Source organism: Labrus mixtus, chromosome 6 (genome assembly GCF_963584025.1).
Source record: "Labrus mixtus chromosome 6, fLabMix1.1, whole genome shotgun sequence".
Lineage (NCBI taxonomy): Eukaryota > Metazoa > Chordata > Actinopteri > Labriformes > Labridae > Labrus > Labrus mixtus.
Genome location: NC_083617.1, coordinates 19551542 through 19578760, shown reverse-complemented (window position 1 = coordinate 19578760; position 27219 = coordinate 19551542). Strand labels below are relative to the sequence as shown.

General features: G+C 39.3%; 1 protein-coding gene across 1 annotated transcript in view; it reads right to left on the bottom strand.

Annotated features, from left to right (window-relative positions):
- Window positions 1-3451: 3451 nt before the first annotated feature.
- Window positions 3452-27219, bottom strand: part of LOC132975680 (protein kinase C epsilon type-like) — a 75582-nt gene continuing 51814 nt past the window's right edge. Inside the window, exons 11-15 of the mRNA XM_061040395.1 lie at window positions 18222-18376; window positions 9028-9166; window positions 8556-8744; window positions 5182-5328; window positions 3452-4536 (exon numbers count right to left, since the gene is read on the bottom strand). Of these exons, the coding sequence (XP_060896378.1) occupies window positions 4390-4536; window positions 5182-5328; window positions 8556-8744; window positions 9028-9166; window positions 18222-18376 (777 nt within the window). The 3' untranslated portion in view covers window positions 3452-4389. The remainder of the gene's footprint in view (window positions 4537-5181; window positions 5329-8555; window positions 8745-9027; window positions 9167-18221; window positions 18377-27219) is intronic.

Below are 27219 nucleotides of genomic sequence, written 5' to 3'. Positions count from 1 at the left end.
GTATTTTGCCTGGGTGATAGCTGGTTTATTCTCACTTTGATTCACCAACAGGGAGAAAGAAAAGAGTAACACTGACCACTCAGATGTTTCAAAACTGAAATAAAAAGAGTAAAGACAGGATACACCAAACAAGCAGTTCTTTTCTGACATGAAGATATTTAATTTGTTTCAAAATGAAAAGACACCTTTACATCTTTTAAAAATACAGTACATTTGGCACACAGGGCGAAAGGGAAAACAAAAACCACAAACACAGATGAAGGTACTTTATAACGAACAGAACAACAGGTCAGATGACAAAACGTACACGTTATGATTCACAAATACACGGACAGAAAAAACAAACACGTATACATATAAGATTCTGCACAGGGAGCCCAGGAAGATGTTTGATACCGAGAGAAAAAATGTTTAATACTGTTTCTATTTTTTTTAATATACCCCTCATGTTGCTTTTTGTGGAAGTTTGATTCCCACCTGGTTTCTTAAATATCCATGCAACGTTTAATAAACATAAATCTAAAGGGAATGTGTGGAAAACTCTGGATTAGGTTTTTGTCTTTAGCTTGGAGGACATTTTTGTGGTTGTTGGTAGACATGTGTTAAGTTAAAAAAACTAAACAAACATGCATCATGAGGAAGTGAAAAGAAACAAAATGATGGACAGAAGGAGTTTAGTGAGTTTGAAATCATTTGGTAGTAAAACTATTTCGACAGTGTTAAACTTTAATGATGGAATGTCCTTCCAGCTAATCTTCTATCCCATTACTGTTGCTATACACCTGTAATGATTTTACTACATGCACACGGCTGTACACAAGAGTGTTCAGGTAAGGCATGAGGAAATACTTAAAGGAAGACATTTTCTTCCTTCTTTTATTGCATTTACAAATGTGGAGGGAAAAAGTTGAACTTTTAGGACTAGTCCAAGGCAAATCCTTTGTCTGATGATTTTTTTTATTTCATTTCATTTGTTGCATTTGGTCATAAAGTCGAAATGTTCAGAATGAAGTCTAAAGTTAAGGAAATATTGTATGTGGCACTGATAGTTCCATCTTGATTGTCATCATTTCAACTTAAATGTCAAAATTCAAATTGAAAAAAAAAATCTCCCTCCTCATCCTGCACTATCACTATCCTGGATGTTTCTATGATTTTGGTTTTCTGGCAGGTCAAATGTATCTCATAAGGCTGATGTCTCATAAAGGGGGGGAAATGTAGTTATAAAGGGTCTGTAGGATGTATGTTTGTCAATCAGACCTCACAGTAATGTGTGAAATCACATATTATTCACCAAACATTTCATGCTAGTTGTAATAAATGTGTTCATATTATATGATGGCAACATGGAGGCAATAATAAGGAAAAAAAGCCCATTTAGTGGCTGTTTGGTTAAATTCAATCTTTGAATATTTTAACTTTTGGTACATAATTGAAGAAACAGTAGTTGTAAAGGTTCAGAGCAGTTGTGGTTTGGGATAAAAAAAAATATATATAATTGAAGTTATGTAAATACTTTACATTAAAGTGAGGAACATGATGAAGTCATTTCATGGTACCTACATGACAAACAGCTTTTTAATGAGTATTAACTTTGCTTTGACATTTCAGATTAGGATAATGAACACACTGTGTCAGGTGCTCTTCACCTGACACAGCTTAAAGACATCATGGCTCATACTCTGTTTCTGATAAATGTCACACTACTACATGTACACTATGAAGATGTTTGGTCAACTTTTTTTGGGGCCAAAATAATAATCCATGTTGGAAAACTGAATATGGATGTTGTGTAGAGGAACTGTTAGAGAATTTTCACACCTATAGTTGATTTGCTCTGGTCGGAATCATGGACCAATTTGTTATGTTGTTTCATAATTACCTCAAGTTTGGTCTGTGTTCACCCAAGGACATTTACAAGTGGACCCAAATGTGAGTTGTGCGAGCAAAATGCTCTATTATTGGTCAGAATTTCTTGCAGTAAAACCCCCAATTCAAGCAATGATGAATAGAGAGGGCCCTGACTGCGGTAGCTGCCACCTTTTCAAGTGGTCTCGGTACGGTTCTTTGGTCTGCACCAGGGTTGCTTTGACAGGTTTCACACCAGTACAAACAATCCACACTAATTTAACAAACGGACTCAAGTTCATTTTTAACCAAACCTTAAAGGTCAGGTGTGAAAGCACTCTAAGTGTCGGTAGGTGAAGTAAATCTCACAGCAGTGGACTAAAACTAAGGCACACAGTAGTGGATGTTTTTTTCTTCAATGGATGAGAAAAGAGAAATAAGAAGGAATAAAACGTTTGGAAATACAAATTTAACCAAAAAGTAAACCTCTTTCAGAGTATGGCACATGTAGTTTTCTTTAAGATGATTGTTTTTTTTTTCAGTTCACAGTAGAGTCACAACCTAACCTGAAACATTGATTCATACCTGTTCGCTAATTTGAAGATTATTTTACTTCAATGTCCCATTTGTTTTCACAAGTCAGATACAGCAAATTGTTCAGGGGCCCCAGACTTCCAAACACAACGAGCTAGATGCTCCTCTATACGGTTACTGGTGGGCGCTGTCTTCTAGTTCATTCTTGTTAACATACCGAGAGTATAGTACAATATAGTATTTGACCTAATGTCCATCTGGGGTGGCATTTGAGGTGATCATTGGTTAAAACAAGAACAAGATTCAGATCCAGGAGAACAAGGTTTAATTCAAACTACTAATCAATGTTGACTTATTTTAATAAGATAACTTTAAGTTATGCAATGTGCAATATTTACTTGACGAATAGTAATGTGTACAGTAGAACTTAGTAAAAAACACAAGGATCAATTAACCTAAACATAAATAAAGTCCAACCTTTTCAACAACAATAAAGAATAAACTGTTAATTATTGTTAACTAGCCAAAATTGTTCTCAGAAATTTTAATTTTTAAGGTCCCACCAAAAATAGATTGATGCTAACCAATGGTAGAGTGTTAACTAAAGTTTCATATAATTTTGAAATTTTGGGCTAACTGCTTTATAGGAATTGCTGTGAGTTTCTATATTCAGTCTGCACCAGGATAAACTTAATTATGAACGAATGGTTTATGACCAGGCGAGTTTTGATGCATCATATGAAATCTAAATATTTCTAACATGTCAGAGACAACTGGACGATCCAGAAAAAAACAACAACACAACAATGACAATAACCAACAATGTTTTAAATTAATGAAAAACATGAGGATACACAAAAAACACAAGTAAGTACATTCAGTTTTATCACATTCAGTCACTTTTGCTGACACATTCACATCTGTGTACGTTCCACAACGTTCATGTGGAATCATGGGGGTTTGGTTTTGTCGTGTTAAGTACAGTAATCAGTTACACAATCACTGAACCAGGCATTTCAATGGTCGTTTGATGAATGAAGATTGGGTCCAGACGGTGTAGAACTGATGATTTTTAAAGGGCTCTCTTGAATTTTTATTTTAGGTTGCCATAGTTTCATTGGACAACTGTCTTAATAAGAGAATCAGATTAAAGTGTATACCCTGATACAACTCTGGATGCCTCAGTGGTCATCTTCTGATGTTTTGTTAGCGGTGGCTAATGCTACCATTAGTTATTTTTAATGATGAATGGGATCATTAAGGTGTTAAAAAAAACAAGCTTAAATGTGGGGCTAAAAGGAAAAGACAACTAAACCTTTTCTGTGCATTAAAAATAACCACTGAGATAAAACTCAACTAAAATGAAAAATGCCAAATTGGCGCTTTTTTTGGTGCATCTTCTCAAGTTGACATTGAAATTGCAATTGTACTCTAATGATAAAACATCTACTCTCATCATGATGATTTCATCAGGAAAACATCTTCGGTTTATCGCACTTCAATAGTGAATGAACTTTTTCGAAACGTTTTTTCTTTAAATACAATCATTGGTTCATTTTTTTTTTTCCATTCACATACAATTGTTGGGAAGATAGAACATTCTTTAAACACAGAGAATGACACAGGATACAGTACATCACATCAAGTAAAGAAATGACAGTCTTACTCTTTTCCAGAGGTATACAGCTACACATGAATGCACACTTGTACACACGTCATTTCTCACTCTCATATACACACACACTCCAACCAGACCAAGTGAAGGACTATTGTTTCATTACTTACAGTTTCTAACCTGCACTCGCATGCTGCTTGAGAAGATATTTTGATAGGATATACACAGATGTACAAACAACAAGAGCACAGAGACCCTAAAGAGAGATACGAACGGTGTAGTATAATTCCTGGAGTGGTCGGAAACCTGGAGCAGTTACAAGAGTACAGTTTCCTTACTCACTTATGTTGAGTGTACAGATGTTTTAAGTGTATGTGTCAGTGTGTTTGGGTCTAGGCCACAGTCTCATCTCCGAAGTAGGAGAATCCTTTAAACTCATCTTGGTTGATCTGCTTGATGATGTTGTTGTCGACCGGCGTCAGGATGGGTTCTTCCCGTGTAAAGTCCTGGTCGAAGTTATTCACATCCCTTTTGGTTTTCTGGAAGATAAAGAGAGAGAACATTTTGGCCATGTGTTACTCACATGAGTTTGAACAGGGGATCATTTGTGATTATACGTGTTTGAATATTAACCCGTCAATGTTGACAATAACATCAATAATCAAAAGTAACATCTGATCGTATCAGGCAGCTGATGACCAATTGACACAACACAATGTCTACGCCATTTCTCCAACGTTTTTCTCCGTGCACCGACATAATGTTCTCCGACTTGTTTCCATTTAGTTTTGCACGTTTCCACATCGACTCCTCAAATGGAACATATCTGTCGCCAGCTATTTGTGTGGTGGCAATGATACATTATACAGATGTGGATACATTCAGACTAGGTCTATCAGCTTGTCTTCAAAACTTCCTGCCATTGTTGTCCCTGCTGCTGTGGTGACTCTGTCACATCCCGTCTGCCTCTACACTGCCCCTACTGTGTCATGTGCATATTGCATCTTTCTACGGTTTCAAGTAAATGTTTTGAGGACGTATACAGCCGAAGCTGGGGACACAAAGCATCAAACATGTAGTTAAAGGCAAGAACATTTCAGGCCGGAGTTTGTTCCCCGTCAGACAGAATCTGAGTTTTAAGTTGCACAGTTACTGGGTGTGTTTGTGTGAGTGTGTGAACCTACGATGCGTGGTTTGAATGGCGGTCTGATCTTCCTCTGCTCCAGCAGCGTCCAGTCGATCTCTCTGAAGAATGAATGGAGTTTAATGGCTTCCTCCAGACCCTGAGCCACCACACAGCCCAAACGTTTGTTAGGACTCTTAGTCATGAACTGCAACGCATCAGAAAACATGAAAGAGATGGAGAGAAGAGAAATGAGAGATTAAGAGGAATTTGATTTGAAAAGCCTACTGATTTGATGAATTGCCTCGGTAGAAATAATATATCTCATTCAGTGTTAACAGGAACCAGAAGAGACTGAGATTGTACAGCGTGCAGCATGTGGAGCTCAGGACGAAAGGAGGACGTTTTTGTTACATGAAGGTTTCATAAGTGAAGAAAAACCTAATGGAGTGTACTTCAAGAGAGATTTCAGAGTCCGATGAAAAATCATCATCTTGTTAACGTCTAAGACTAACATGTTTATCTGTAAAGAGAAAGACTTACTCCATAGCATAACCAAGGGATTACAAACTCAATGATGAGCATTCACAAGCACTTTCAAAGGAAGTTTTGTTTCATCAAAGAAAAATAAACTTTGAAAAGTTACTCACACCAGCGTCATATGATTTGTACCAGAACACACACTTTTTGTTTTTTATATAAGCTGCATTTTGTAGTGAGTCATCAGTTTGAGATGAGACCCAAAAACTACAAATCAATACCCTTCCCACAGACAGAAAAATGTCTCTTATTTCTCACATGTTCCAAATAATGGCAGTCTAAAAAAGAAACTATTGATCCTTGCTGATATGACGCGAATGAAACCCAGAATGGTATTTAGAAGGTTATACTTCTTTCCCTCACAAACCAATTTGGTGGATTTTACTCTGATCAGCTATAACATTACGACCACTGATAGGTAAAGTGAAGAACAGTTTGTATATTTACAATGACACCTCTCAGTGGGTGGGATAAGTAAGGCAGCAAGTGAACATTTTGTACTTGAGATATGTTAAAAGCTGGAAAAATGGTCAAGGGTAAGTATGTGAGTAACATTGGCCAGGTCTAAATTGTAACAGCTAGACAACAGTTGGACGAGTCTTCAAAGCTGCAGCTCTTGGGGTGCTGGTTTAATTCAGTTGGTGGAGTGGGTGCCCAGTATGTAGAGGCAGCAGTCCTCGATGCATCCCCATTACTGGTTTGATTCCTGATTCCATTTGGTGCATTTCTCTCTGCATGCCTCTCTCTCTACCCGCATGTCCTGTCTCTCTTCAGCTTTCACTATCAAATCAAGTAAAAAAAAAAAATGTAAAGAAAAATAATCTAAAAAGGGGGGAAAAAATGCTCATTGGTTGTTCCTGGTCGGCGCTATCAGAACCTATCAAGAGTGGTCCAGATACAGGATCGATAATGTGTGTCGAAAAACAAAGGTTGGACCTCGTGATCTGATCCAACAGAAGATCAACTGGAGCCCAAAGTACAGACAAAGTGAATGCTTGTTCTAATAGAAAGTATGCATCACAGTTTGTTGTGTATTGGGCGATGTAGCAGTAGATCGGTCAGTGTGCCTGTGCTGACTCCACCAAAAGGTACCTACAATGGGCCTTTAAATTCCCCAGATTTCAATCCAATTTAGCATCTGCAGGAAAACCAAGTCTGATCCACAGAGGCCCCATCCCGCCACTTACAGTAAATAAAGGATCTGCTGCCGATGTCAAAATATCACAGCCAAACCCAACATATCCTGACAAAGCTTTAGACTGAGGTCTTCTGCTATGTGATCTGTGTGTCATTTGCTACAAGGAGGCATGTAACTTAAACAAGCTAATGGTCATTAATGGATGAAATAAGGTAGAAAGCCTCTGTGTTGCTTTCAGTTTTAGAGTCATGGGTACAAGCCCAATTGGGGTCTCATTTTTAGGCCCTTGCAGAATTCTCAAGACTCAACCTTGCATTGAAATAATATCACACAGCCATGAAAACAACCCCTTAGCATCATTCAAATCAGGTTAAATATGCCTTTGGCTGTATTAAAAAATAAGTCACTATATATGTATGATTCCTATACCCTATATTTCATCAAAGGCTTTCTTAGACACTTAAAAACATGAGGAATTATGGGCAGGCTGCACAGCCGTTAAAATGAACAGAGAGATCATATCATGTGACCCGAATGACACGTCCAATCAGAGCCCAGTGTGCTGGTCAAGTCAATGGTCAGAAGAAAGAAAGACAGTGTCCAACAAAAACACACACACTTTCCCACAAGGCTTTGCAGTCAATCGGCCAAGGTAAACGCAAAGCTTGTGATGGAAAACTGGATGAAAAAATAAACCAATGGTTAAGTGGCATTACAAACACACGCACACACAGAACAAATAACACACAGAAAAAATATTCATGGATTAAACATAAAGCGAACTGCTTAATGTCCTTCTGGTGGAGGAGTGGGACACGTGAACCAACATACTGTATGAGAAAATCAAGAGGAGGACGGAGCAGGGTCAGCCAAAAAAAAGAGAGGGAAAAACAACCCAATTAGGATGACACATGGTGTGATGAAAAGTTGCTCTGGGAGAGTGAGCTAAAGGGAGTCCTAAACTTTTGAGTGTTTTATCTGAAGAAATGTTTAAAGGATAAGGAACTGTAGTTTCACGAGAAAAATATTTTAAGCCTGACAGATATTCAGCAAATGGGTCAAACATTATTGAGCTTTTATGAGAGTTTAAAAGTGTTGAAAATTGAGTTTTAAAGGAGTTGTTCGCGCATCCAGCTTTCTCATGAAGTAGGTGCATAGTATGTAAAACTTAAGCCTTGAACAGAGAAAATCCCACACACTAGTCTCGCTAAGCATCACCACAAAGGTCAAGAGGGAACGAAACATAGTGGTTTTTTTTATAATAAATAATGATGCTGAGCAAGAAAATTAAGTAGAACTAGTAATGGTAAAGAGGGTTTGCAGAACTGTTCCTTGCTTGTTGCAGAAAACAACAAGGATATAATTACGGTGTCCAATGGGGATATTTGACTATTTAAATTCCTGCACACTGTACACCAGTTATACTGTAACAATCCTCAGATCACTTTTTACATTAGGTGGGCTAGTGATTGTTCTACAGGTTTTTTATTATACAAAATGTTGACAGAAATAGCTGCTTAATTTAAAAAAGTCATTGCTGTCTAAAGTCAAAGTGACAAAGGTGGAAAACTCTTCTTGTTCTCTTTGGCAGAATCTACAAGTGGTGATTGCAGGTGTGTTACTGGACCTTGGCCATAGTAATTAGAAATAACAAATTTAGCAGTGATCACTTAACTTCTTCACTGATATATGCAACTAAATGCTCATTTCTTTGCTTGCCGAGTCAGAATACAGCTAGTGTAACAAACACAACTTACCGCTTTTAGAATAGACACAGCCTCCTTGCTGAGCCAGACAGGGTAGAGGACGTCGTCATGGAGGATGGACTCAAACAGGTCATCTTCATTATCGGCTTCAAACGGTGGCTGGCCCGCCATCATCTCATACATCAACACCCCAAGAGCCCACCAGTCAACTGACGGGCCATACTCCAGCTCTTGAAGGATCTAAGTACCCATTAGACAGAAGAGATTCGCTGACAAGTTGTCAGAGCAAACTTAAAATGTTGCGATTACATATTGAGCTGGAACAATCCTATGTCATTTTGGGTGAGAAAGCACGTATTTTTGCACATCCCTCAAAGGTGTATTATTCTAATTCATCTTTATTTTAACTTATAAATGAAAAATAGAGTATCATCTGCAAAGAGTGGAACACTGACATTGTTTAACATATGAAATGTACATGTATGTGCTTAACTGGGTTTGTGGGTGTGAAGGCAGAGGTTACCTCAGGTGCGATGTAGTCGGGCGTTCCACAGAAAGTGGTAGTGGTGACTCCATCGAGGATTCCCTCCTTACACATCCCAAAGTCTGCTAGCTTACAGTGACCCTCCGCATCCAACAATATGTTGTCCAATTTCAAATCTCTGCAGGGAAGAAAGGTTGGAGAGGTAAGGAGGAGAACGAGCAAGGAAAATCGAGCGGGATACACATTGTTCACGGGAAAAACACATTATCAAACACATAAACAGAGAAAAGCAGTTGATTATGTAGTGTGTATTCTGTTGTTGTTTTAAAAATGGTGGCTAAGTTGAATGCTTCTCATAAAGGTTTTCGCAAGCCCATAAGGATATTGCAGTATTTTAAATGAACCTGTCTCTTAAAGAGGGGCAGAAATAGACAGGAAAAAGAAAGGAAACAGACATGGAAAAGCAGTGCAAACTGGGGGAAAAATAGACCGAGGGTAGAGAGAGAGAGAGAGAGAGAGAGAGAGAGAGAGAGAGAGAGAGAATGAGAGAGAGAGAGAGAGAGAGAGCGAGAGAGCAGGCAGTCAGAGATAAGAGCAGCAGTGTTGAGAGATGACAGGGCTGGTCATGAATGCAGCTGCTCTTGAGCTTGATGGTTGATCGCTACAAAAATGTCAACATCTCCTCGATGTAGCCAATGCAACCATTCAGCCTGAGGTGTTTTCAAAAATACAACCGCCCTGACAGGCCAGGGAGGAGATGGAGCATGTGTGTGCGTGTGTTTCTGAAGTCAAGAGCTTATGTAAGCCGTTCTGTTTTTGTAAGCCCCAAAAATAAAAAACGGATTAACGGCCCAGTTTAAGAGCTGCTGTTGAAAAGTTTGTTCTTTTACTGTCCCATCATGCATCTTGCTCTGACGGGTTATTGATTACACGACAGAAAGTTGTGAGAAAAATGCAAAAAGAGCTGCTGCTGATGTGCAACCATTAGTGAATAAATGTTTCTTTGAGTTATTTAAAGCAGGCACATTTCTTTTTTTCTTTACAAGTTATAATAATTAACCACCAACTTGAGGTTGAGTTTGAACTTGGACCGAAAAATGATTGCCCTTCAAATGATACTTTCAAGTTTGTGCTTGATTTGTTTTTCATACAGTCATAATCAGACTTTAAAAAGCAGACAAAAAACAGTTGGAAACCAGGCAGTGTTTTAACATTATTTTTTTTAGTTTAATAGCGTGCTGCTTGTTATGGCATGTGTGTGGATCTCGTGCAAAGTTCCACACTGTTAAACTATGCTTGTGTGCTTCAAGCATCAAGTAGAAAAGTAACATGAAATGTCAGGTGCAGTGGAGCCTAACTGTTGGCTTCATATCCAGTTTTTACTTGATGGTTCGAATTTGGGTCAGGCTTGAGTGACAACAGATATCTATCTGCACATTAATTGAAAACGTTTGTGTTGAATAGATTCAAGTGTTTTGTGTTAACAAAAAGGCCAAACCTAGATGTTTTATAGGAATGACCTTTATGTTTATTTTGACGCTCTTACCCAACAAATCCCCTTCCATTGTTTGTTTTCTTTTCCCTTTTCTGTGAACTCTTAAATATGTTCGGTACTGATGTGTAATCGGCATGAAATACAAAACCCTTATCCCTCTTAGAACCACAAAACAACTATCTTGTTGTGCTTTTGAGCAGCTGTAGACTGTGCCACCCTAAAGGGTACGTTAATGGCCTTGGGAGGAGGCAGGAAAGAGCAGCACTTGTTCTGAATTTCCCAGGATGAAAAATGAAAACGGACGACCCTGTGGCTACCTGTTTGCATATCTCATCTCCAGTCAACTCCCGGCACATTAAATCTGAAGCTTGCCCCTGCAGCAGGGCAGGAAAAAATAGCACATGAATATAATACATTTTTGATTGAATTTAAAAGGATATACAGACGTTAATCTTTGTATTACACATAACTTGGCTGCAGGGACATTCAACATTAAGTGGCTGCAGGTGGTCGGCTGCACTGATACAATGATAATGATGTCTTGTGTTTTGCAGGATAACAAAGGTGTCAAAAGACGCTGATTGATGTTATGTACCAGATTGAGCCTTTGGCTTATTTTCCCCTGTAGTTCTATGACAGATCACAGTTCAATTCAACTGGTATATCTATATATATACACATAAAGTTGTCATTCTTCACACACACAAAAACCCACTAAATGAGTCATATAGAAAATGATATGGTCAGATTTAAGGTCAACAGCTCAAATCAATTGGGAGAGCTTTCCATCTATTTTTGTTTCCTGGAAAAATACAACTTTTCCTTTCAGAGCTATGATTAATAAACCCAATTTAGAAAATATTCCTCCTCTTATCAAAGGTAGGCAGGACACATAACATAGAGGATACACCTATTATGTTCTGAAACTGCACAAACCGATTCGAGACCTCCAGTTTTAAAGCTTTTAAGAGCCAAACAGGAAACCAGTAACATAGTCGACTCCAATTCATAGCCTGCAAGTTTCAAGCCTCTGCACCTCAAACTGAAAATGTGGTTTTACACGTCACAGACAGTTAAGCATATTGACAGAACTGGAACAAGGTGACATGGAGTGCATTCTGTCATTGTAGTAAAATGACTTTATACACAGAACGTAAAGAGAGCAACTAGATGTTTTGAAACACTGATAGCAAAGCTTATTTGTAAGTGTCGTTCTAAATGTCGGTTTTCTCTATAAAACAGATCAAATGTCACCGTGACTTATTCTAAAAGCTTGTTTCATTTGACTTTGCAAAAGTGTAAGGATTGGATCTTGTGTGAATTGCCTGTTGCTGGCTGCAGCTGATTTGATCCGTAACATCAGTGTCACCCTCTGTTCCTGCAGTCAGGGGAAACCACCTTTTTATGTTTTATTTTGTTAGCAAGGCTTTAATATCACATAAGAAATTCTGTCAATAAACAGGAGCTCCTCTGTCAGCTCTGTTTGGACTCCTCTCTCTCTCTCTCACACACACACACACACACACACACACACACACACACACACACACACACACACACACACTCACACACACACACTAGAGCTCACTTACACACACACATACACAAACAAAACACACATAGGGCAATCAGGCTCAATTGAGAGCATTTCCTGTGTTTCATGTTAATCTTGAGTGATTTTTCCATTACGTCCTCAGCGGCTAACCCTGTGCGCTGTGACAGCTAAATCCTCTCCCCCCCCCCCTCCAATCCCTCCATCATATTCATCACACACATCTAATCAAAGATGCACAAACAAACACAATCACACAGACACCGATACTACCAGTATATTTATCTGTGTTAATGAAGGCATGAGTGGAAAATCAGGGTCGGAGGATTGTTAATGTTAAATTTGGAGGATGAACTTAAATCAAACAAATCCTGTATTAGGACTTAACCCACAGTTTTTTGGGCAATAAACGATAGCTATAATTATCACAAAAAAATGCTTTCTCAATATAAATATAACAAATTAATTAGCGGCGCTAATGTGCCTCAAACTTGAAAAAATTGCCACCCGACACAAAGAGAAGAAGAAAAAGGCGACGAACAGCAAATCAACTTTCACTCAGGAGCAAAAACGAGCCCTTAAATTTGAAAGAAATAATGATTTCACATCTGTCATGATAGTTATTGACTTATTGACATATCGACTTTGTTTCTATCTTTATAACATTTTTTGTCATATCGCCCGGCCCTATTTTTAACTGATGTTTAATCATTTCATTGCTGGTGTAAAGTCTATGAACTCTTCCAACATAATGCTCAAACGGCCAGATAATATATAATAAGATAAGATGTGATCTGATATGATTATTCGTATTGTTAATTTTTACAATGACATGAATGTCAATTTGAACCCAGATAAAGTTCTTGAATTGCACTTTATGTAAGCACAATATTACACCCTGATGTATTGGGTGTGAAAAATAACACAATATATTCTTTGAATAGCCACATTTAGCATCTAAATGACAAGGTGTTCTAGACTCACATTTGCCATGTGTGTGTTTACCCTGATATGTTTCTCCCCTCACACATGTCTGCACCTGCTCTGTCCACACTCTCACGTCCAAACATTAACAGCTATTTCATCTCTCAGGCTTCAGTGAAGTTTTAAAGATGAGGGGGAGAAGAACATGTCTAAAAATGTTCCTCAGTTTTTTAGAACGAGGAGTTATGGTGATTGAAGAGTCGAAGAGGCGCCGATGGGAGAAAAGGCGAGCGTTGGAAGAGTGATGGAGGAGGAGGAGGAGGGAAGGGCGGGGAGGAGCAGGAGGCGGGGTGGGGTGAAGGGAGAGGAAGTCGGGACATAATGTTCCCAAAACACTTGTTGTTCATCTTTCTCTGGTCAACAAAGTGGGTCAGAGAGAGAGAGAGAGAGAGAGAGAGAGAGAGAGAGAGAGAGAGAGAGAGCGAGAGGCGCTCAGGTAGCTCTAGCGACTCAACCACCATGAATTTGCACACATCTTTGTGTTGTTCCTGCTAACCTCTGCCAGAGTAATAGTACACTATGAACATCATGGCTGAGAAAACATTGTTGAAAGACGGAATCATTAATATAAATGTTTGTGAACGCCAAACCTCTGATTGGAGATTCATTCGTTATGTAAGTGAGCAGGATTGTTTTTAAAAGGTCAAATGAACTTTTAAAAAAAGTGTGATATTTGTATGATATACAACAATGATGAAGTAATTCCATTCATTGCACATGAATTACTTGAATAGCTTGAGTATCTTCTAAGAATAAAAATGTCTTTCTCACCATGTATAGTCATACAAAGGAGAAATGTAGTTAACTCACCTGCTTGAATTAAAACCACTCAGAAAGAATGAAACAGTGAAGCAATAGAAAAGATGAGGTTGAAAACGGCGGCTCCACAAAAATAATAAGACAGAAAATGCTGAGACTGAGCAAATGTTTAAACCACTCAATGTCCCTCTTTCAACATTAAATCCTAGATAACAGAGTCTGGAATCTGCTGCAGGTATATCTGGTTTTTAGATACTTTTTGTTTCCTCTTTTCACAACTCAAGTCTCTACAGAGTGTGTACGACTCTCTTGCTGACTTTGGGTGGAGTACCACTAAAGCTGGAAAAAAACAAAAACTACTAAATACACACCAAAAAATGAACACAAAAGCTCTAATCTTGATGCCTGATTTGGATTAAACTGTACCAACCCAAAGAAACACATACAGGAATTCACAAAGTAGAACTTTTATGATCTTAGGCCGCCATCATTATTAAAAGCATTGTAACTGAATCTGTGTAGAACAATGAGGGTTCAGCCGGCACCAGCAGGACTGGACTTTTGTCGCTCTCAGATCATGAAGCCAAAACAACTGAATCATTTGACATCCTCTGTTTACAGACTATGGAAGTTACGTTATGTCACTTAATGGTTTTATCCAGGGTAATGCCTTAAATCTATGCAACACCTCGTTTGTGTCTCATGCTAAATATAAATCAATGTTTCCAAAGAACCATTTTTGTTTTCAAGTTGAATTTATGCTTTCTTTTCTGTAAGTCTCGTTTATTGGTTAACTTTTCTTAGAATTCGATTGTTTTCTTCCTGTTGTAATTGTTAGGCCTATTTGGTGCTACAATGTATTAGATGTATTACATATTAATTAGATGCCGGCATTCTGTCTTTTATAAAATAATATCTCAGTGAAAAAACATTAACAGATGATTAAGCTGACATTGTTCCATATGCATTTGTGTTTTCCTCTGTGCTTTGTTTCATGATTTTGCACGAGGGGAGCCTATTTTCTACCAAAAATGGACATCTCCAAACACACACCAATCACAATTTTACAGTATTTCAAACACTTAATTTTGTTTGTGTAATTTGAAAGTGCAGTTTTTACCCAATGTAATGCTTATTAAGATTAATTGTACAAACTGTGAATCTTTTTTAAGGCCAAAAAGGAATACACTAATATTGAAGCTGAACAGCTCTCCTGAAGACATGACAAGTTTGAAGATCACCATCAACACACACACACACACACACGCACACATCCCTTACTATGGTTACATAAGCTCGGTTTCCACCAAGCGGTCCGGTTTAGTTCAGTTCGGTACAGTACCCATTTATTGGCGTTTCCACCGTCAAAAGTTTGGAATGGTACCAAAATAAGGGATCCATACTGTCCTACTTTTTTGGTACCCTTCTGTTTGGGTGCCAAGGGTACCGGTCCGACCCTAAAGAGTCCCTTTTGTTTACTGTGTCCCTGTTCTTCTTGAACGTTTAACTTAATTGATAGCTGGCTACACTGTGTTGGGCTGCACGGCTATCTCCATCTGGCTTACACTCCCAAATAAGGGTACGGTTGGGTGTGGAAACGCAAGCAAGTTCAGGGTTTACCGAACAGAACTGTACCAAACTGTACTGAACAAAAACGGGATGGAAACAGGGCTTTAGATGGTGCTGCATGAACACACTATAGTCTTGTTCTTCTTCACAAATGTTGCATGACAGCAGAATCCAAACAACAAACTCAAGCTGACATTCATGAAGGGAAAACACCAGAAGAAGAAGACCTCACTTTTTTCTTTTATCAGCGTATTTATTGGAGCAAACCCCCTGGACCTACATTGAGTCCATCACAATGGTGTTATGATTCAAGGAGTGCGTAGGTTTTGTGTGACCTGTTGCCTGCTTGCTATTGGTTGACAATGATATTATGACTGAGGAGTCCACAACAGACCAGACAGATAGTAGAGCAGAAGTAGGATGGTGAGGTAATCATGAAGAGGGTCAACGAGTTTGAGTTTCATAACTAAAGAAAACGTTTATTCTAAAAAAAAACTTTTTCAATATGTTTCAATACTATTAAAACAAAGCCACTTTATGAACTACCAACAACAAACATGACTTTGTGTTAGGGCGCGGTCACACTGGCCATCCGTACCGTGCCCAGGCATGCTTCAACGCTAAAGTCCAGTTCGTTTGACCAGTGTGACCGCTCCGTATCGTGCTCAGACACGGTACACTTCCTTGGCTTTTGGCACACTTCGGAGAGGTGTGCTTCGGCACGGTACAGTTCATGCACGAGCACAAGCATGCGGGTAAACAACGCTGACAGCCTTCATTAAGGAGAAATCAAGAGTTTCATGTCTGTATCTGACTAACATGACTCAATATAAGACACAAAGTAGCTGTCATGTTCTCTGTGTTCTTCTCCGATGTGCGGCCGCAGACTCGGCTGCGTGTCTATTTTATTTTATTATTTATTTATTGCTGTGTCTGATTAAAATGGCTTAAAATAAGCTGTAAAGTCAGTAAAGTAGCTGTCATGCTCTCTGTGTTTTTCTCTGATGTGCAGACGCAGACTCGACGTATTACGACGTTATGTACAAGAGGTAATCGTGCTTTTAGGCACGGTTAGTCCTGGCCAGTATGACCGCGGGCCGTGCCAGGCCAGCGTGTGAATGGCGCAGCGGGGGGGGGGGGGGGCAATCGTGCTTGAGTACAGCACGGTACAGATGGCCAGTGTGACCGCGCCCTTAGATGTACCTTTCCTCTGTCAGGAGGGAATGAAACATTGAACCAACAGAAACAGTAATAACATGTCCAAACTGATTCAGCTCAGCATAACAACATGACAAGTAAAAGATCCCCAAAGTTATTATATTTTAGGGAGGACATTAATCTTTGCAGAATTAGTTTGTAGACAACCTATCAAGTTGGTGTTGAAAGTTTATCATTGAAAAACAAAAATGTGAACCTTAAGTTTGCATAACACTGACAGTTGGAGGCGGGTGTCTAAAGTCTGTTGGAGTTAAGGTAAGGGCACCTTGATAGTCTGCATAAAAAATATATTACAACCCCTTTAATATTTCTGGAGATTCTTCAGTCAGGGCCAACGTAGCAAACAGACTGATCAAACCAAAAAATCCCAGCAGCAGAATGGCTGTATGTTGATGTTGGTGGCGTAACAAAAGGCAGGAAGTGATGAAAAAAACACGTGCAGAACGTTTCAGTTAATAATAGCCGATAGTTATGTAATTATTATTCAGCTTTCTTTTGCAGGATTGTTTGGTTTCCTTCAACCCAGTGATGTGCAGTCGGGTCCTGGGTCCAAAGGTCCAGGGATTACAAACATCCATGCAAGCAAGGTCACACTAAAACTACAAGACAGTGGACTATAGGTGTAGTGCTGAGTCAGATTTCAATGCATTGTGTATAAATTAATTGGCATGCTAAGTTGCACATTTTTTTTCTTCCCACCATGGCAGCCCAAATACACAAGAGGTCATATCTCACCTTTACCCTCACACACCTATGAGGACACTTCAGTTAGCACGGTAGATAGTTTCAGTGACGCTTCACTGAGTTCATGTCATAGAGACTCAGAAAGTAACTGAGGCATCAAAACAACTGAAAAGCTGTCAGACATGTCAAACAGGGAGAGCGGAGCAGAACAGCAACAAAAGATCACAAATTAAGACAGTTACGCAAAAGTGACTGTGCCAGCCAGGACAGGCAGCTCCTGAGGTGTCTGATGGTTGAAACAAGGCCAACAGCTGCTTCTTATTTGAAGACGTTCTGGACAATTTATGGTGCTGAAGTGTTGTTTCTCAGCTGTAGGATCTGGGTCAAACTAGAAGCACTTTTGTCCTCCACAGTCATTCAAAAGAATTAAAAAATAAAATAAAAAGCCAAGGAACAGCTGTGGGTAACTTCTTGAAATGTGTGCTTTAGTTGGTTCATTAGGGCTCGGACTAAAAGTTGTTAAACACTGTAATGGAGACACATTTCTCAACTGAAAACTCAAAATCAAAGAAGCAGATCATTCATGCTTCAAGGTATATCCAATGATTAAAGGAATATGATTAAATAACTGTTTTGACTAAAATATGCTAAAGAACATTATGTATATATTCTTCTTTATTATAAGTTTGCATGTGTTAAAAATTCAAATCACACATTTCCCAGAGGATGAATCTTGGTTTTACACTCTGTTATTGAGAGACATGCTTCTCACACACAAACAGGACCTGTGGACATGCATTAGTGAAAGAGATGTCAGAGTGGGGATGCTTCACACTACACACACTTTAAGTCCGCAGCCGGAGTTAAACCAGCAGCCCTCCGGTCCCTACAGGGTGAGCTACTGCCGCTGCCCCCCCCCCCCCCCCCCTTCCACATATACAAAGTTTAAAGCTAACTTGTAAGCATGGTTACCTGTATATGACTCCATGCCGGTGCAGGAACATCAGCGCTGATGTGACCTCAGCCGCGTAAAAACGAGATCGAGCTTCGTCGAACTTCCTCGATCGCTGAATCTGAAACATCAGGTCACCTCCATTGACGTACTCCATCACGAAGAACAACCGGTCCTAGAGAGAGAGGAGGGAATGACAGACTTGGTAACTTTGTATTTAATGTGTTTAAAGATTATGGGACCGACCGCATGTTTTTAACATTTACAAAAGGGAACAGCAAAACAATCAAACATAGTTAATGCAGAGAGACTGTCATTTTCAGACATCTGAGTCAGAGCTAGTTTCAGATATGTGGACATGGAAACAGTAAAATGTTGTGTGTAACATCTGTAAGTGTGTGAAACTTTGAATACCTAAGTTCACATTTTTACATAATGATATCAATACACAGTGACAATGTTTTCATTTTTTTCACACATATCAACTGTAGCCGAGATACATCTTATCACATCTTGAAGCATTGGTTTTAAACTTTGGATCATATTTGTTGAAATGCCCTCAGTGGAAGAAAATAACACACACTAAATGTGTTGCAATGTGACTAACACTGATTGTCCCAGCTCTGGGGACACCTTCCTGTGAGACACACACACACACACACACACACACACACACACACACACACACACACACACACACACACACACACACACACACACATACACACACATGCACAATTAAAAGGTCTACACTCCGCCCTGCAAGTTCTATTCTCTTGGTACTGAAAATGGCCTCCTTCCTGAATTCCAGCTTGCTTTCTTCGTATAGGAAATAAGAGAGAGAGAGAGTGTGTGTGTGTGTGTGTGTGTGTGTGTGGTAGTTGTGATATAAACAGCTCTGTATATAAGAAACCCAGGGCAGTCCCTCTGAGCCATTGTGTTAGCCCTAAGGGTTCAGACCGTTAGCAGTTCAAGTGACACACACACACACATATGTAGGGACTGTATGTATGCGTGGACAGATTAGGAGCCTTGTAAAGGAAGCCCCCTATTGGTGAAGAATATAGCCCAGTTTGCGAATTTTGCCAAATTCTGATCTTCAGATAAAAGAATAGGGGAGACATGAAACATAAGAGGGGAAAACTATGTACATTTACTCAAGGAGAGATTTTCAGCAGAGTATGGCTTTGGGTACACTTTGGAGGGCTAGATTTGTAAACCACCAAGGAGGTTGGGGCCATCACTGTTTATATGGTAAAGAAGGAATATGGTTTTGTATATGGTACTTTTCTGTTAAGTCAACTGGTGTTGAACTGGATGTGAAACACATCTCCTATTCCTACCGTTTGATTAAACAGACAAACATAAATACAATATTAAAGCTCAGAAAAGCATTGATGGACAGCCATAGACTCGTATCAGATTTGTGATGTGCAGATGTTTCCTTTTAACTTTCCCTCAGCTACAGTTTAGTCCATTTTGGTGTGATGTTTGATACATATTATCAAAAAAAAACAACGCTCCAATAAGGAAGAATCAAGAGTAAGAGATAAGCTAGCCATACTCAAAATACAACACTAAAGTTTACTTGCTAATCGCTGGTCACCACAAGAATCGTGACTACCTTCCTCAGTAGCAACAAGTTTTAATGAAGTGTTGACAACTGTGGTAGTAACCCTTTTCTGTCCCAAAGAAGTTCCTGGTAGACCATGTCGTTTTCAAAAGTTATAGAGGTTACCGTAATGATACATTCTAATGTCTTAAGAAAATGACAATCCATGTGGTTAAAACTTTTCTTAAAACATATATGTTTGGAGAGATGATGACTCCAGTCCCAAGGGAAGAATTTGGTTGCTTTGTGAAATTTGCGTAAAATTTGAGGACAATGTTGCAAGGTCATAAAGAAAAGCCACTTTTGGTTGGTTGAATAGGTACTAAACGTTGAGATTCTTACGTCTATTGGGACGTGGTGGGGCAAACACACCGAGGCAAAATCTTTTTCTCAGTCTCAGTATCTTTGGAAAAGTTGGGATCAAACCCTTGTCCTTTTCAGAACTGGCACAGAACTGCAGGGAAGGAGGTGATTTCCCAAACAGACACTATCAGAGTTAAACAAACAGCACTAAGGAAACAAACAGCCAGGTGTCCGGGTGTGGTTACAAACTTGCGTCTTAGCATTGTTTTTTCTAACGGGACTTTTCCAGTAATCGTGAACTTTCTTTCTGCTCTTCTTCCGATGAAAACAATTACAACATGGGTGACTAATGATAAGCATACACCACAAGACCTGATACATCATGACCCCGATTTCCTTCGGGATGTGTGACAACAGCTGGCAGCCTACACTGTGACTCTGGTGCAATGGGCATGTATCAACCTCCATGATGCAGGTGAAGACACCCACGATTATTGGGCTTACATAAAAATCAGTGGTTGAATGTGTTCTGATGTCATCCTCCACAAATGTGTTGATGCCTGTACCTTTTTGATTGTTTGGCAAGTTTCTTGGTAATACATTTTTTCCTAAACCAGTCCAGTTTGAAACATACTGAACACAGACATTAATTAGGGGGGTTGTAGATGAAGACTCAGGGTTAGATTCAACATTTTTCTAAGTGTGGTAAACTGCAAACTTTTAAGATCGACTTGGGAGTGCACTGTTTGACTTTATCCTTCAATACCTCAACCTAAATATCTGCAGGCACGTACAGTAGCCCTGCTTGAATGCTCAAGGAGGCTGTACTACAAAGCAGGATTTGTCGTTATCAAGGCAACTTCACGATTAACTCGTGTTTTCAGGACTACAAATTTGGTTCACTTCTAACCGGGGTAGTTAACCATGGTGACTTATGCTGAACAACTAAACTGCTCTGGAGCAGGTTATGTTCACGATAAGGGATCTTTCTGTGGAAATCTCTGCCCACTGACCAATCAGATCGCTTTATCATGGAGCTCTGTGTGCCGATCGAGAGAGGGGAGGAGGCACAGAGGTTGACAAACATTGTGTCTTTACTATATGATTTTACATGAAATACTGTATATTGATGAAATGTATTAACTGTTCTTTACTGACATCATCCTTCAATAGAGACCGAAAAAGCCCAGGGGCCTTGTAGTTGTGATGAACGTATTTCTTTGAATTACATTTTCATCATTTTTTGAGTTTTTTATGGAGCCTCTTTTTTTTTTTTTTATTGGCTCCATACTCCATACTGGGCTGCAGCTGAATGACTAAATCTAAAACTGTAATACAAGACACAATGCAAAATCAAAGCAGCAAATTAATTGAAGGGAAGAAACGGGTGATATTATATGGCATACTTGGACCGCAGGAACTTCTTCAAAATTCTAGGAACAGTTTGAGTCCTCCTTTATTAAATTTTAGTTCCTAGAATCATGTTTAGAGGAAACTTTTTAGCTCCTGCTTCAGAGTAGGAACCACAGCGGTGAGAATGCAGACAGAAAAAAAAATTCCTCTTCAAAAAGTCCCCAGAACTGTTTAGTCCAAAAACAACTATAGTCAGAGCTCACGGGCAAGCCAAGCCAAGAGATAAAATATCCTTCAAGATAATTAAAATAACTATTAGGTTCTCGTGTTGTTTTTTCTTTTTATTTCCAGTTCTTCTTGCATTTGTCGCTGCAGTTGAGTTGATTTTTGTCTACATTAGCTTTGATGTTTATAAATACTTCATTTTCAAATATAGTTTAGAATAGAATAGAACTTTATTTGTCCACAAAGTGGAAAATTGCCTTTGGCTTCACAAGAACAAGACAGAAAAAACATTATGACAAACAAGACAACATTCAAGCACAGCAGGAAACCAGGAGAGCGCCTGTAGTCCTCGACAACATCACAGTCAGCATGGTTCGTGAATTTAAAATAATAATTTAGTATAATAATAAGCCAGAATTTAAAGACATTTCATAAAGTTATAGGTTTAAAGACAGTAATTTCATAAAACAATGTGCAGTTAGAGTTGAGGGGGGTTGTTTTTTCCTTTATGAATTTAATAATTTTATTGCATTTGGTACAAATGATTTTTTTATAAACATTTTTTGTGGCTCTTGGCAGTCTGAATCGCCGACCTGATGGAAGCACTTCGAACTGGGAGTGCAGTGGATGAGAAGGGTCACTTGTTATGTCCTGGGCTTTCTTTTTAGTGTTCAGTACATGCCTGTCACAAAGTGACATCTGTGGTTTCCCTATGATTTTACTAGCGGTATTGACCACTCTGTTCAGTTTGCTTTTACATTTAACATCTAAATGCCCGTACCATGCGACCATGTTAAAAGACAAAATACTTTCTACCAGATTCTTGTACACCAGTTCAAGAATCTTTTTACTCACCCCAAACTCATTCAGCTTCCTACGTAGGTGTAGCCTCTGCAGAGCTGTTTTGAATACATAGTATGTGTTATCTATGAATTTGAGGTGACTGTCGATGTAAGTTCCTAAATATTTAAAGCAGTTTACCTTTTCAACAATTTCCCCCATGATTGTTAGGCACGAGTCAGAAATATTGTTTTTACTGGATATAACCATTTCTTTAGTTTTACTAATGATTATCTGTAAAGCACTCGATAGACACCAGTTCTGGAGCGAAGCTACATGATTAGAATACATATTCTCTCCTTTAGTGTCCCCTGCACGTAGGAGGCCAACAAGTGCCATATCATCAGCATATATGAATAAGCTAAAATCTGAGTCTTGGAGTCTAAACTCATTTGTATACACAGAGAACAATAGAGGCGACAAGACGGTGCCTTGAGGTGCTCCTGTATTTAAAACGGTCAGTTCTGACACATTACCATTTAAGCACACTCTTTGTGGACGCTCAGACAGAAACTACATCATATCTGCTATAAAAACATTTAAATCATTCACAAAGGAAGGCTTGTTCGTATGAGTATTTTTCGGTTACTTACACTCTCTGCCCATCACAGAGTTAAGGCCTTCCCATGCCTGTTTAGCATTACCCAGACAAAACTGGCTCTCTACCCTGTCTTTATATTCCAATTTTGCTTTCTTTATCTTGGATCTGAGTTCCCTCCTTTTTTCTTTGACCACATCAGTATCACCATTAATAAAAGCATGTTTTTTCTCCTTAAGACACATTTTAATATCTTTAGATAACCATGGTCTATTGTTTGGGAATATTGTAACCGTTTTTTTTCTGGACACAATTGTTTTCGCAAAATATATGAAGTTATGGTTTCAGCCAATTCATGTACATTTCCACTACAGTCAAAAAACAGTTGCCAATCTGTGTCATCAAAACAGTCTCTCAGCTCCTCTTTGCTCTGCTCAGTCCACAGTTTAATGTCCTTACTCATGGGTTTCTCTCGCTTCACCATAGCTCGATATTTGGGAAGCAGGTGCGCCACATTGTGGTCTGACTTACCCAGCGGTGGCAGGCTTACAGCCACCTTTCCGTAGCACTTATCCAACCCACGGGTAGATCTAGTAGGACAATCCACATACTGTTGCAGGTTAGGTAGGTGACTGGAAAGATCACATGTGTTGACATCTCTGAGGATAAACACGGGCTGGTCTGAGGAGCGGGTGAGCGCGGTGTTGTAGCTCTCTGTTATTCTTGCCGCTGTCTTCTCATTGTCCGGTTCGGGCACATAGACCTATATTAAAATGACAGTAATTTGTCCAAATTCCCTAGGTAAATAAAAAGGCCTGAAAGACACAGATATAAGTTCATAATCGGGGTTTCATATTTGCTCGTGTATGTGGAATTGCATGGCCCATCTGTCATCTACAAAAATACATAGTCCACCTCCAATTGATTTATGTGATGTAAATTCATCCCTGTCAGCTCTCATCGTGGTGTATCCCCTCAAAGCAACATGCGCGTCCTATTTCAACCATGTTTCTGTCAGGCATATCAGATTGTTGTGTCTGAAATTGCTGTCGTAGTTGACTTTGCCGTTAGTTCCTCAAATTTGTCATTTAGTGACCGTACATTGGACAGCGTAATCACCGGCAGGGGAGGTCGGCCGCCGCGTCTTCGGAGTCTTGCTTTGATTCCTCCTCTTGATCCTCGTTTCTTAATTTTAGTTTTAAGTCCTGCTGTTGTCCGGGGGTTCTTTAATAGCTTCTGATTCTTTGCCAGTCTGGAGCAGTCATCGGGTAGATTTAAAAACAGGTCAACGATCCTTGCGTGAGGTTGAAGAGACAACAGGTGCTCCCGGCTGTAGGTGATCAGGCCATCGTTTGCATGTAGTCCGAAACTGTCGGTAATCAAAAGGACTACAAGCCAAATAGTCAACCCATAGTGTGGGGCCCCCCATCTCCAAGCAGTTCAGTAAGATTACCAAAGCTTACTATGAAAAAATACATGAAAAAACATATAAACACAGCAGATTTTGCTAAATGTGACAGCTGACAGGACTCTGAGTTGACCTATCAGGTTGATAACCAGCTTTGTGTGACCGCTAAGCGTGATCTCTTATATGAGGTTAGTGAAGCCAGATGACCAAAAGACACTCTGGGTATGCTACACTGGCTGCATAACTAATAATACTATCTTCCGCAACCACAAGTTATCGCCTTATTTTTGGCATATATATATATGGGCCAGATGTTAAATTAACATATAAAGTGGTGTAGTCTCCTATCCGATTTCCTTGACCTGAATTCAGCAAAGTTCAGCTGTTCACCCAACAGCTGGAATCCTTTGTGGCTGATCTCACTACATCACACTCCATGTTTTTAATGCTGACCTTAGGCGTTCTTTTCCCCTCTATACGGTATCAGTTTAAAGGGGCCTCAGGATCAGGATCGGGTGTTGCATAAGTGGCCGATGGTCCACCTTAGACTGTTCGCTCTCTCTCTCTCTCTCTCTCTCTCTCTCTCTCTCTCTCTCTCTCTGCTCCCTCTAGAAGCGACTTTAAACAGGATGTCGAAATAGTTTGTTTAAATGTACCCAGAGTCCCGGCTGGTCCCACCCAATCAAACATGAATAAACATTTCCTGAGTGTAATTGCAAATGTACAGATACTTGTTCCCGACTGCTCACACACACACACACACACACACACACACACACACACACACACACACACACACACACACACACACACACACATTTAATGTTCTATAGGTACCACCCAGATGATCCCAAACCCAACACGAACAATAAGGTCTTGATGGTTATCTTCCACTTGTATATGTGTGTGATTAAACATGTGCCCTCTCCATGCCACCCTGCAGTGATGTACAGTATGTGGGACGAGTCTCAACTTGCACCGAATGTAATCTTCAAATCTTTTACATATACTTTCTCTTTCCTTGCTGTCTAGTACAGACACATAATAAAACACAGACAAGTCTTACTTTGTGTCCTCTATCAGACACAGAAGGAGAACTTAATGCCTAACTTAAGTAAATAAAACTATGCATCTAATTGGTTAAAAAAACACACCGGTAAGAAAGGTAAGAAAATACAAACGCAGAGGTAGCAGCAGTGTTTAAAAAGCAGGGCAATCACTTCAAGGCTTTGCAGCTATTTTTAAGATTGTTGATGCTGCAACCTAAATTTCCTGATTTTGTGGCAACTTTTTTGGAAAAAAAATGTTTCATGCATGTTGGAATTTTGAGGCATATTTTAATGGTATTTGCTGGAGAAATGGTAGAAACTTTGTTGAGTATCCATAGTAACCATACCAAAGAGTCCGTGGATAACAGTGGATCTTACAAAATGTGCTATATCGTGGAAATATTCCTTAAAGTGCCAGAAATGTTTTTAAGACTCCAAAAGTTTGAAGGGCTGGAACATTGATATAATTCCGTAGTAAAGACAAACCTCAGAGGAGAAAGGATGTTGCTGTCATTTATATTATTATACATTCACTTTAAAATAAGTTCTTACTTTGATTAAATGCTGTTCAAATCAAAGTACTTGAGTAAATAAATGATTGTATTTCACGCCTGAAGAATTGCAAAACTAAAAACTGTTAAACTGTTTGTTTTGTCTCCGAGGTCACGGAGTACATTCATGAAGCTGTAATAAACAAACTCATTAGAGCCAATCAGAGCTGGGAACAAAAAACAACAAGTGGGATTTGACCTGTTGTCCATGTAGCACAACTAAAACCTGAACTACTCCTCTATTTCTCAGAACATTAAGAGCAATTACAGTTTGGCTGCTAGTCTTAAACAAACAGTGTCATCCCACAAAGATTCATATGATTTCACTCTGGGATTTTGTTCATGTCTCAGCACGGTCTACTCACTGCTTTCATGCTGTCAGATGGAAGCCTTATCACACTGCTTGTTAAAGGTCACATATTACACAAAATACACTTACAATGTTTTTCAAACACTAATATATGTCCCTGCCTGTCAACAAACCCCCCAATTATGAGAAAAGTCCATCCTCTCCGTCTTTTGCCTGCTCCACTTTTTTAGAAAATGTGTGCTCAAACAAGCCCTTTGGAGAATCTCCCTTTATGACATCACAAAGGGCAGTAACCCCTCCCCCAGGTGGGTGACACTCCCACAGCTAGGGGTTTGTTCTCTCCCCTGAGTTTGCCTTCTCATCGTTAACAATTGGGAATGGAGCAAGAAAGTCCAAGCAACACAAGCCCTTCCAGAGGGGCGTGGTCAGACACAGCTCATTTGTATTTAAAGCTACAGACACAGAAACAGCCTGTTCTGAGCAGGGCTGAAATTGAGGGGTTTATATGTATGATCAAATACAGGGACAGAGTGGATTTTGAAGAAACTTCACAGACATGTTTTGGGAATCTTTGAGTGCAGCAGATCAAAGTGGAACTGATATAAGCAAAGCCTATTAGAAGTTTAGAGATGTATATTAGCATTCAGCCAATGAATATGAAAGTAAAGAAACATAATGAGAAGTTACTAGAGATTCAGATTTATACAAAACCTTCCCAATTCATGACCCTCTATGAGGGATTAGGATTCATGGTAGTTAATTAAATAGCTGACATTTGATTCCTCTCTTCTAGATGCAACAATAAAGTGACATTAACATAAATATTTAA